General features: G+C 37.1%; 1 protein-coding gene across 11 annotated transcripts in view; it reads left to right on the forward strand.

Annotated features, from left to right (window-relative positions):
• PLAGL1 (PLAG1 like zinc finger 1) overlaps positions 1 to 6,341 on the forward strand; it is a 138,825-nt gene extending 132,484 nt beyond the window's left edge. For all 11 annotated transcript variants that reach the window (XM_078155088.1, XM_078155089.1, XM_020972473.2 and 8 more), the window contains one exon: positions 4,555 to 6,341. In XM_078155088.1, the coding sequence (XP_078011214.1) occupies positions 4,555 to 5,821 (1,267 nt within the window). In that variant the 3' untranslated portion in view covers positions 5,822 to 6,341. The remainder of the gene's footprint in view (positions 1 to 4,554) is intronic.
• The last annotated feature ends 5,902 nt before the right edge of the window (positions 6,342 to 12,243 follow it).

Raw genomic sequence — 12,243 nt, forward strand, 5'->3', positions numbered from 1 at the left:
AATCTTTAGCTGCTAGCCCTTGACTAGATAGACTAAAGAGGTTATGACGACTTTGTGAAATGAAATGTCAGGGCAATGTTAAAACCTGATTCAAAGGGAGAATGAATAAACAAGTGTGTTGCTCACTGGCAATATGAGTACAACTAGGTGATGCAGTGGATAGGGCAATGGGCCAGGAAAGAAGACCTGAATTCAAATTCAGCCTTAAACTCTTGCTAGCTGTGTGTCCTTGAGCAAATCACTTAACCTCTGTTTGCCTCTATTTCCTCATCTATAAAAATGGGTATGATAACAGCACCTACTTCCCGGTATTATTCTGAGGACCAAATGAGATAATAATTGTAAAGTACTTAGCACATAGTAAGCACATACATATTAGCTATTACAGCTAGTAGTATGTGTACCTGTTCGGTCTTTAATTCATTTTGGTCTTACATTCACCTTCTAAAATTTTTTAATCTGATCTTTCAATTTTCTATTATATTTTCCATATTGGTCATTGAGCCTGGAGTAGCGTGCCTGGGGGTGGGAGGGTAAGGTGCCCATGTTAGAGTTCCTCATGCATTACAACTTTTTTGAGACTCTTAATTGCTGTTGTAATTTTCTTACTAGCTTTAATTCTTGTTTAATTTCTTGACTGTGTCTTTTAGTCATTTTGGAACGTCTTTTGGGAAACTTTGCATCATTTCCTTCCCTATCTCTGTTGTTTCTGATGCGTTAGCTGGCTCCATTGTGCTAAAATATTTTTTTTTAAATTGTCAGGAGACAGCTAGGTAGTGCGGTGAATAGAGCACTGGCCCTGGAGTCAGGAGAACCTGAGTTCAAGTTTGGCCTCAGACCCATAACACTCACTAGCTGTGTGACTTTGGGCAAGTCACTTAACCCCAATTGCCTCACCAAAAAATTTTAAAAAATTTATTGTCAGCACTCACTGCAGAATTTTAATTTTGGTTGATTTTAATTTTCTTGGGGTCTTTCTTTAAGCTGTTTTTCACAGAATCACAGAGTTAGAAGAGACCTCAGAGGCCATCTAATCCAAACTCCATCCACAAACAAGGAATCCTCTCTACCACGTAGCTGAAAAGTGGTGATCTAGCCTTTGCATGAAGATCTCCAGTGAAGGGGAATTAACTGTTAGGAATTGTGTATTAAGCCTAAATTCGCCTCTTTGCAGTTTCTACCCAGTGCTCCTTTTCTTCTCGTGAGCCTAGTGTAACAAATCGAATCCTTTTTCCATATGACAGTCCTTCAGATACTTGAAGTCAGCCCTGAATCTTCTCTTTTCTGGACTAAACACATCCACTACCTCAGGATCCTCACAAGGCACGATTTTGATGCCCTTTGCCATCCTGGTCACTTTCCTACATAAAATATTCAGTCTGTCGACGTTCTTTTAAATATATGGACCAGCACTGAACTCTACTGAAGGTGTGATCTGACCAGAAGACAGTACGGTGGGACTGTTGCTTCCATCTGCTGGATACTATACCTCCCTAAAAGAAGTTTAAGATCAAAATAGCCTTTTTGGCGGCATACCGTACTTTCCCTCATATTGACCTCACATATCGAATTGTTCTTTTTGCTGTTTTTGATAGGCATATGAGGAACCTGACTACCTTCAAACCTCTTTCGCCACTATCTTAAAGACAGTGCCCCATGATTTTTAAAAACATGGTGTTGTAGGACTTGTTTTTGTTTTATCATCTGTGTTGCCTTAAAGCAATGTAATTTCCCTGTTTTTTGCCTGTTGATTGCATTTTTTTACATTTTGCCTTGTTTGAGATTTTGTCTGCACCTGCTTTTTTGCATTCATCTGAGACAAAATATACTATAACCCTTCATTTTAACAGTATTATACCATTATGTTTTAATATTTTTCATAAATATATATGTGTGTGGATATGTATTTTGGTAGAGTTTTGTTTTCAAATCCATTCTGTCACCTTTGTTCTTTTTATGGAAAAGCTCATCTCATTCATATTCAGGCTATAATTATTAAGTTGTTTTTTTAATCAAATATTGTGCGTTTTTTCCTTTTTTGAAGGGGGTAGTGTGGTAGGGGGGAAGAAATCCATCCTAGGTACTGATTGTTTTGTTTTGATATATCCTGGTCCTGTCTTTGCCCTTCCCCCTCCTCAAGAAATGGATTCTTGTACCTTCTGTCTTAAAAATTGGTTCTCCATAGTAATTGTTTTCTTTGAGTCAGTCCCTTCTCTAATGCCTCTCCACCCCCCAGCTCAGATAGCCTTCCTTCCTATCCCTGTCCTGATTCAGCCCATATTACTGTAATTTTTTTTTTCTTGGTTCATGAGAGGCTTTCTTACATCCTCTTCTCTGTATTTGAATCATTTTCACCTATGGTTTTCCCCCACCCCCTAAAATTTTCTTCTTTTTTTCCTTCCTACCTTCCTTCCTCTTTCCTCTCCCCGCTTTCTGTCTCCTTTTTGATTCTTTTCTAATGTCCTTTTTGAATACCAAACCCAAAGCTTGTTTCTCTTTGTTTTTTCAGTGACCCTCACACAAAGTAAAAAATCCCAGGGATCACTAATTGTTTTATTTTTGTTTTTCCCTTTTCAAAATGTGAGCACTGGGATGATCAGCTAGTCCTTTGGAGACATCCATATTTGCTTACCTTTCTTAAATTTGTTCCCAGTATTTGCATTTCAAATACTGTCCAACTCTGATATTTTCTCAGAAGAAGGTTTGCCAAGCCATCAATTCTGATATTCTTTTTTTTTCCTTTTAAAATTGTGTTCAGCTTTGTACATTGTTATTTTTTGGTGCTGACCATTTCTCACTATTTATTGATACATTACATCCGAACCTTTTCTTTCATTTTTCATTAATGGTGAGTAGTCCTAGGTGATTCTGACTGAAGTTTCTGTATGATCTGTCTCTTCCTGGATGATTGTAATATTTGCTTTGATTTTGGAGATCCAGAGTGTGGCAGTCACATATCTATTTGAATAAAACCTCAAATTCCAATCCAACAAAGTTGTAACCTGTGGATTCTTTCAAACTACACTTTTCCCTTTGGTTGTAATGCTTCCAAGCAATTTTCTATTATTTTTTTTCCTATAATGGGATGGAATTTCCTTTGTTTATCATGTTTTTTGGTGAGGCCAAAAAGCATTGGATTCTTCAAGTTCTGTTTTTCAAGAATTGCTTTTGATTTTGGATATCTTTCATTCTTCCAAGTTTAAGTGTTTCATTAAGAATTCCAGGTTTACTACTAGCGTTATCTCTTGTCTTTGTTTTTAATTAGACCTGCTAACTGCTTTCCAGATTCCTGTGGTCATTCCATTTTATTTTCTGGGATCCAGTTGCTTACGTATTTCTTTAGTTTTTCTTCTAGCTTTTTCCCCCCCGTGGGGCTTTCTCTGTAAGCATTTCCTCCCTTCTTTTAGGTGTTGTTCTTTTAATTTATTTGTTGCATTTTAATTTGTTTTCAAGTAGAGAGGAGAGCTGAGTTTATACATAACCTCTCTGTCATCTTGCCAGAAGTCCTTCCCTGATCATTTTCAGTGTACTCCCTGAGGAAACAAACTTTAACACAGACTTTCATTTTGGCCTCACCACCCCACCCCCAGCTACTATCAGTGGATCCTGCAGGATCAGGATCAGGATGGAATGGAAGTTTTATTTCTTTTAAAATAATTCTGTGTCAGTCTTCATCTGTTTATACAAATGTTCCCAAGCAAACTAGGCAATCCTTGCCCACAAGAAATTTAAATTTATTTTAATAGGAGGAGACTGATACACTGGAGTGTAGAGGCCATAGAGGAATATTTTGGACAGGGAAAGAATAGGAGATTATTATTAAAGTAAAAGGCTAAAAATCTCGTTGGTGGATTCTTAAGGCTCAAAGTAAAACTGGAAACCTTAACAGAGTAGATTTTTCTTTCTTTCTTTCTTTCTTTCTTTCTTTCTTTCTTTCTTTCTTTCTTTCTTTCTTTCTTTCTTTCTTTCTTCTTTCTTTCTTCTTTCTTTCTTTCTTTCTTTCTTTCTTTCTTTCTTTCTTTCTTTCTTTCTTTCTTTCTTTCTTTCTTTCTTTCTTTCTTTCTTTCTTGTTTAAGATTCCGAGGAAGACAGAAAAAAAATCACTAAGATCTCTTCTCTGCATCTTTGTATTAAGAAGGAATAATGGAATTACCACCCAAGTAGGATGCTGTTATGCAGAAAACACTTAGGTATCTTTAGATTAGTGGTGCTCTGTAGAGATCAAGTTGGGCTACATTGATAAACGAGGAATGTCCAAGTTAGCATTTCACACCTCTAGCCCACGCCTGCCTATAGAACACACAAATAAATGAGATTTGGAGACCTCTTTATGATGACATCTTTCATTTACTTGTATATAATTACCGAGCTCGGACCAATGTAAAACTCACTATTTATATACACCTCTATATTCAATATGTACCTTATACACATGAAATTATATTTGCTCTGCCTTCAGAGATTGCATGGTTTTCTCTTGAAGCAGTAGCACCTTCATCAGCTCAAAAGCTTCTGAAATTCTCAGTTGTCAATTTATTTATTTTTTCATCCTAGACACATGGCCACCCATTCACCACAGAAATCCCATCAGTGTGTTCACTGTGAGAAGACATTCCACCGGAAGGACCACCTAAAGAATCATCTCCAGACTCATGATCCCAACAAAATGGCCTTTGGGTGTGATGAGTGTGGAAAGAAGTATAATACCAAGCTTGGCTATAAGCGGCACTTGGCCCTACATGCAGCCAGCAGTGGAGACCTCACATGCCGGGTTTGTGCCCTAGAGCTGGGGAGCACTGAGGTATTACTGGATCATCTCAAAGCCCACACTGGGGGAAAGCCCCCTAATGGAGCCAAGGAGAAGAAGCATCAGTGCGACCATTGTGAGAGATGCTTCTACACTCGGAAGGATGTTCGGCGCCACCTGGTGGTCCACACAGGCTGCAAAGACTTCTTGTGTCAGTTCTGTGCCCAGCGATTTGGGCGAAAAGACCATCTTACTCGACATACCAAGAAAACGCATTCACAGGAGCTGATGAAAGACCAGCTGCAAAATGGAGACCTGCTGGGCTCACTTAATCCGCATTCTCCTCCATTTCAGCTCAAAGAAGGAGCTGCTGCATTATCACCTTTTCCTTTAGGTGTCTGTGTACAGAATGGGTTTGGGAGTAGCTTGCAGGGAGATGTACAAGACAACCCACCCGGTCCCTATGAACAAAGCCTACAGCACTCACAACCACTTCCAGATTCTCTAGCAGCCATCCAGCCTTCAGCATCTCCAGGCTCACCTTCTTGTAATCTTCAGCACCCTGAATATGACCCAAGCTCTACCTCATACTCACCACTCACCCACCCCAAAAACCTGCCCCTCAAAACAGGTTCAAAGGGATTCTGCAATATGAACCTCCTTGAGGAACTGTCTTTGCAAGAGCCTCACTCAGCACCCAGAATCAGCCCAGACCTTGATCTGGCTAAGGGGGTTGTGGACAGATTAAATGTTAACAAGGAAATAGCGATGCCTGCTGATGCTGTGAACAGGGCATCATCATCGCCTGCCTCTTTTGATATTTCCCACGTCCTGGGGTTTTGGCAGCTGCCTCCCTCTCTCACCCAAAATGTCCATGGGAACAGCACTGTGACACTGGGACACAGGGAATCGCTGCCCCATAGACTAAGCTGTCTTGGGCAGCAGCAACAAGAACCGCCGCTAGCCATGGGCAGTGTGACTCTTAATCAGTTACATCTTCCTCACATTCCTCACACTTTCCCCGCCAGCCCCAGCTCTGCCATCCTGCCTCATTTTCACCATGCATTCAGATAACTTCAGTTTTAAAAGAGTTACTTTTCTGTCCTAGAAAATTTTTCAAGCAGTGAAGCCACGTGTTTTAAAGGCCAGCTATAATGCAAGATTAGGAAAATGAGATTGTCTGCATGAGGGTAACTGGCTTCTTGTCATAAAATTCTGAAAAAGACACACAAAACCAACCAATTGCATGTATCGTGCCAATCTGCCATGAGTGTTCATGCTTTGTACCAAATTTTATAGTGAGTGAGTATTCTATAGTGGAACTGCAAATACTGCCATGACAGGCATACAAAATAAGGGCTGCTATATAGGTATGGGCCAAGGGGAGATTAACTTCAAGCCATGCATTATAGTAAAAATGATATGGAAACAATGACCACTTTTATATGGCCTCTAGGTGGACCTCTACATGAACAAGGGCCCTACCTAGTAAATGAACCTTGGAAGCTTCTGATTTCTTCAAGTTCAGAAGATGTAATGTTTCTTTTTCTTTCTTTTAATAAAAATAAAACACCTTTTTGGGGATTAAATTTAACTAGGCTGTGGACTTCAGTCTGCTTCAGCAGTTCAGGGATTTTTCTGTCTTCAGGGTTGGAAATAGTTTAGTTACTACTGCCATAGCAAAATGAAAGTCTTACAAAAAAACCCAACAAAACAGCTTCTTATAGAAAGTTCTTTGTTTAAAAAAAAATTATTTAGTTTCCATCTTCAACAGAATGGCAAGGATGTTTTGTTGACTCCCCTAGTTTCTCTTAAAGACCTAAATGATTATTTAGACAAATTCAGCAGGAAAAGTCCCTGTGGATTGATTCTTGGTTAGAACTTCTGATGTGTGCAAGTAATGCACAGGTCAGTCAAGAAAGACATTTGCTGATTTTAAGAATTATTATTATTATTTCAGTAGGAATATGAGATTACTTTGTCTCAAAGAAAACCCCTTGTTCAACATCTTTATTTGGTAAGTTGAGCTTTAAATATTACTGTACTTAGGATTCTAAATGCTGTTTTTCAACACATAATAAATGCAATATTTTTCAATTCTTAAAAAATATACATTTATTTGAAGTCACGTTCTGGTCTTTACTCATCCCTCCGTTTACACTTATATTTTCTGAATATGAATTACTAATCTAATTTGGCCTTTAAAAATCCCATTCTTTGAACTTTATGTCCAAATAAGAGAAATAAAAGAGTAATTTTACTTTTGCCAAAAAAGAATTAAGTTATTTAATATGAAGGAGAATATATTATTGAGTTTATGTTTAATTTGAATTTAGTAGGTTCTTCTTGTTTTTGAAATGGTTATTTTTACACTTTAATTTTAGATAGATCAAAAGTACATAAACATACTTTAAAAATAGAGGTGTAGCAAAGGATCCCCATCTTAGGAGTGAAGGTCTTGCTATGCGACTAAATTAGGAAAAAAATTTATTTCTGTTAGGAAAATAGAGTTCAAAGTTTCACTTTCTTCATCTGAAAAATGACAGGGTTGGATAAAATAATTTCTAAGGTCTTTTCAGCTCTAAAATTATATAGTACTACTCATTTACTATAAAGTATAATTCCTTCTATTTGATATTCATTCATTCTCTCTCTTGCCATATATATTTACTTCTCTGAAGACACAGTAGTCTTAAAATGTGTCATAGTCCACAAGAGATTTACAGGTGTAGATTAGTTTTAAAATACTATTTATAATATTGTCTAAAATTTTGTTTCTGGCATGAATTAGTAATTTACAGATATCCATAATTGGAATGTTATTGAAAAGTGCCATTTCCCATTATTCTGGCATGATTTAGCATTATTATTTACCATATTAAGAGGACCAAAGAGTTCATAAAATCTTTTGCCCAGAAAGTCCCTTTATAAAGTCAGTGCTTGGTATATTTATTAGCTTGTACTGAAGATGATATGCTGACCAAAAACATTTTAGAACTATCAGTTTACAGTAATAGTAATAACATTATTCTCTGTATGCATAATAAGATTGATCTATCAAACATGCATTGGGCTATGCATTGAGTTAAAAAAAATGGACTTGTATTTTTTGTTGCGTGGGTTGCCATGACCAGAGTTATCATAGGGAGCCTTTCTCCCCCTTGTGGCTGAAAACATGCATTTGAAAAACAGGAAGCCAGAGTTAGAAGTATGATCTGGTCGAGGAATCATCAGATGGAAAGCATGCCCTCAGTTAACACAGCAAACCCAAGAATATTTCAGCTACACATTTGTTGGGGTTTTTAAAACTACTTTTTAAAGGTGGTGGGGTAAAATAGGTTTTTAAAAGGAACATATATACTATATGTGTGTGAGTGTGTGTGTGTGTGTGTGTGTATATATATATATATATATAATATATATACACACACACAAACTATATATATACATATACACACACATACAAATAAAATTTTCTGTGGTTTAAGTTTATGCAACTCTTTTTCTCATTAGCAACTTCCTCCTTTTTAAGAACAGTGGATAGCTATTTTTTATTGGGCTTAGCTCAATATTCTTCTGTTGGTTCACTTAAAAATATCACCCATTTAACTTACATGATCTATGAAAGGGGCAAATGGTTTTACCCAAAAGTAGTCCGGAAGGTTTTTCAAAATGTAATTAATGCTGCTAGTACCTATGATATCTACACAAAACAAAGTAGGTTTGTTTTACTTTAAAGTAAGAAGTTGTTCAATACTATGGCTTGGAAGGTGGAATCATTTAGGATGGATGGAACAAAATGGTTTGATTTTTCCATCAACAAGAATTAATTATGAAGTGTTTACTATGTACCAGGAACTGTGGTAGGCACTGGGGATACAAGTTACAAAGAATGAAACAATCCCTATTTGCAAGAGCTTAAATCCAAATGGGAAAGACAAGTACATATCAAAATATATACAAAATAACCAAATACAAGGGGGTGAGGTAGGATGAGAAAGTTCATTAAGAAGATGGTGGCTGAGCTTAAAGGAAGAGATTTTGAGGTGGAGGTAAGGAAAGGAGTGCATCCCTGGCATGTGAGACCACCGGTGCAATAATACCGAGATGGGTGATGGACTGTCATGAATAAGCATCAGAGAGAAGGTGGATCCTAAAGTGCAGGTGGGAGGGGGGTGGGTGGGAATGCTCAATAAGGCTACGAAGTCTGGCCAGGTTATGTAAGGCTTTTAAAAGCTGACTAAGTTTTGCTTCATCTTAGATACTATAGGAAGCCATTGATTAAGCTGGGAAATCACCCGGCCAGATCTATAATTAATGAAAATTATTTTTACCACAATGTGTAGATTTATCTGGAATGGGAAAAGACATGAATGAGGGAGACCAGTTACAAGGCCATTGCTATAATCTAGGCAAGAGGTAATGAGGGCCTGAACTCAGGAGGTCACTGTGAGGGAAGAGGAAGCAAATGTTATCAAGATTATGGGAGGAAACATAAACCTTAGGTTTAAAAGTATAATTAATGCTTTAAAAGAACTTAATTCTTTGATCCTCAAGATCACCAGATATAAAGAATAAATGACAAGCACTTTTCCAAATGAATAAAGGGTTGGGGAGCTGCATGGCAAGTCAATGGCAAAGAAAATAATCCAGGACTTTGGATTTGTCCAGAAACTTCCAGTAAATTAATAATGGTTAAAGGGGTCTAGCTGCCTCCAAATTCTTGCCTTGATCAAAAAAATTCAGGCTGTTACTGGAACTTTCTAAGTTGGGTTTCTAATGTTATTAAATCCAATTTGATGCCCCTTAAAATATTACATAGTATAAACTTTTTAAAAAGGAGTGATACTAGTTTGATGCATCATTGATTTTATTTTGAAAAATTACAAGATTGAACAAAAAGAAAATTTGAAGTCATTGTTTTAATCATTACAACTAAACATGCACATTTTGAGTGGTATTCCAAATTGAATAATAGGAATGCAAATGGAAATCTGTAGTTCTTTGGCCTTAATTAAAGTAATAACTTGCTTAAAATGAAAGCAGCCACGGAGGATGCTGAGGGGCCAGTGATCTTTTGTACAGGTCAGTCTGAAATTAGGAAAAGTGACATTTTATTTTTAAGCTTTTATTTTATCAGCAATATGTCTTACAGTGTATCTAGCGTGACATAATAGATAATACTTGGAGTGAGGAAGACCTGGCTTGGTATCACACTTCCTTCACTTCCAAATTGTATGACTATGGGCAAGTCATTTATTTAACCTAGCTGACTTCAAATCTTCATCTATAAAATAGGGATAGTAATATTTTTCTGTCCTCGAGATAATGTAGATATATATATATGCTTTGCAATCTCTAAAACAGAAGTTTATTATAGGAAGTAATTTTAAAAAAAACAAACTTTGTCCATTGGAAAGCACCACAGGAACAGAAGGAAATGGGCAATTACTGGAGATGGAATTTGCCCTGTGGACTCATGCCCCTCTTACTGCAGAAAGTATACTTTTTCAGGCAGGATTAGATAAGTGAGGTAAGGTGGTTCCTTCCAACTCTGATATTCTATGATGGGGTCAGGGAGGGGGGAGTATGGAGATCTCATGATGAATGGTAAACGATTATAACATTCTTGTTTTGATCATTAAAACATATAAATAATAAATTAATACAGTCTATTTAAGCATGATTTTAAAAACTTAAAATTACATAATGTAGATTTTTCCTGTATTCCCACCAAACAAAACGAAACACAACACAGATGACATGAGCTTTTTGTGTAAGATGTTACCACTGCCCAGGGTTTATACAAATTTCTTGGGTTTTTCCTGTTGTGGTTCATCAAATCTAGAGTTGTTATTTTCAAAACAATGTCATAAACAACATTACATTATTACCCTTAACACAAGATGATCTGCAAGAGTTTGGTCAGACATAATTAATTTCTTACCTTGATGAAAGGACTTAATTTTTTTTGGAGATCATTGACTTCTTGACTTTTAATCCAGTTCTTGCCTCTGAGGGTGATCCTTTTAAAACATACACAGAACAATCATCCTTATGTAAATAAAACATTAACAAGAAAGAAACGGAAAGGACACTGATTGACATGTGAATTCCCTACAAGATTGAAAGTTTTATTCTGTCTTTTCTACAGTAATTCACTTATAAGGTAGACCTTCCCCGGGCTGCACCTACCACTTTGCGTGCCCCCGGAAAAGTCATGAAGTGGGCAAAATGTTTTTCTTTATTTACGTCTCATATTAGCTTTCTACACCATGTACCTAGGTCCCTCCTAACATGGGCAAATCATCCAAGGATCTCTGGATCTCTCTTCCCGCTTTCTTTTGTCAGTACTTAATTGTATCCCCTATTTTTACCCCCTTTCTCAGTGAAATCACATGTTGAAAAGGATCTAATAATTTTATCACGTGATGTAACCTCTCCCAAGACTACAGCATTTTACAGAAGACCTTTAAACTACTTTAATCGAGAGAGTAATAGAGTTTTGGGGGCCGGGAAGGCCAGAGTGGGATTAATTTGGGAACAGGAAACCTGGCTATGATCCCTCAAATCCATTACCTATTGCTCTATGTTTTTCATATATTTGTAGGTATGTTTTGAAAGAGATATACCTAATCTTTAGCATTCTAAACATTTTTTCATCTGATAGACTAATCAAAGAAAGCATTCTGTAGCACTAATTGTATGTCCAAAGATGTGTGACCTTTAAAGGCATAAATGTGCCTTTTGCACAATAACTTTCAAAGGGTAAAACAGTGGGGAAAATGCTCTAGTGTCTTAGTTTTTTCCTGTTCTGGGATGAAGGCTTTCCCCTTAGCAAAAGAATCCTATAGGCAAGTCTATATCATTGCTCTTTAATTCATTAAATCAGGTATTCATCATCTACTGTGTACCAGCTTCTGTGCTAGGCCCCAAGGAGAATATAAAGATGTATGTCCCTACCATTGGGAGATTAGTCGATGAGGAGGGTATATCTGAGGGACAATTAGGTGTACTGTCTCCAAAGACAAGGTCAGGAACACTGATCAATAAAAATACAACAGTAGTAATACAGTTAGCAACTTTTGGGGGTATTATGTGTGTCTATATTTTTCAGAATTGAATTTTCACAACTTCCACATGACCTCTGAATATGAGATTGGAAGAAAAGCTGTCCATTTGTGTCTTCCCAGTATGTAAAACCACTGATACTGTCTTGATGATGTCAGCTCAGTAACTGCTTAGCCACAGCGCGTGCTAGGACAAGCTGCAGATGGACATCTAGCAAAATATTAGAAATAATTCTTCAACCTTGGTACACTAGAACAAACAAAATGTTTGTAGCTAATAACTCTGCTTTAGGAGACTAATATAACACCTTTAAGAATAATAGTTTGGGGGCAGCTAGGTGGTGCAGTGGATAGAGCACTGTCCCTGGATTCAGGAGGACCTGAGTTCAAATCTGAACTCAGACACATAACACTTAACTAGCTGTA

Source organism: Phascolarctos cinereus, unplaced genomic scaffold (assembly GCF_003287225.1).
Source record: "Phascolarctos cinereus isolate Bilbo 61053 unplaced genomic scaffold, phaCin_HiC Scaffold_5;HRSCAF=322, whole genome shotgun sequence".
Taxonomy (NCBI): domain Eukaryota; kingdom Metazoa; phylum Chordata; class Mammalia; order Diprotodontia; family Phascolarctidae; genus Phascolarctos; species Phascolarctos cinereus.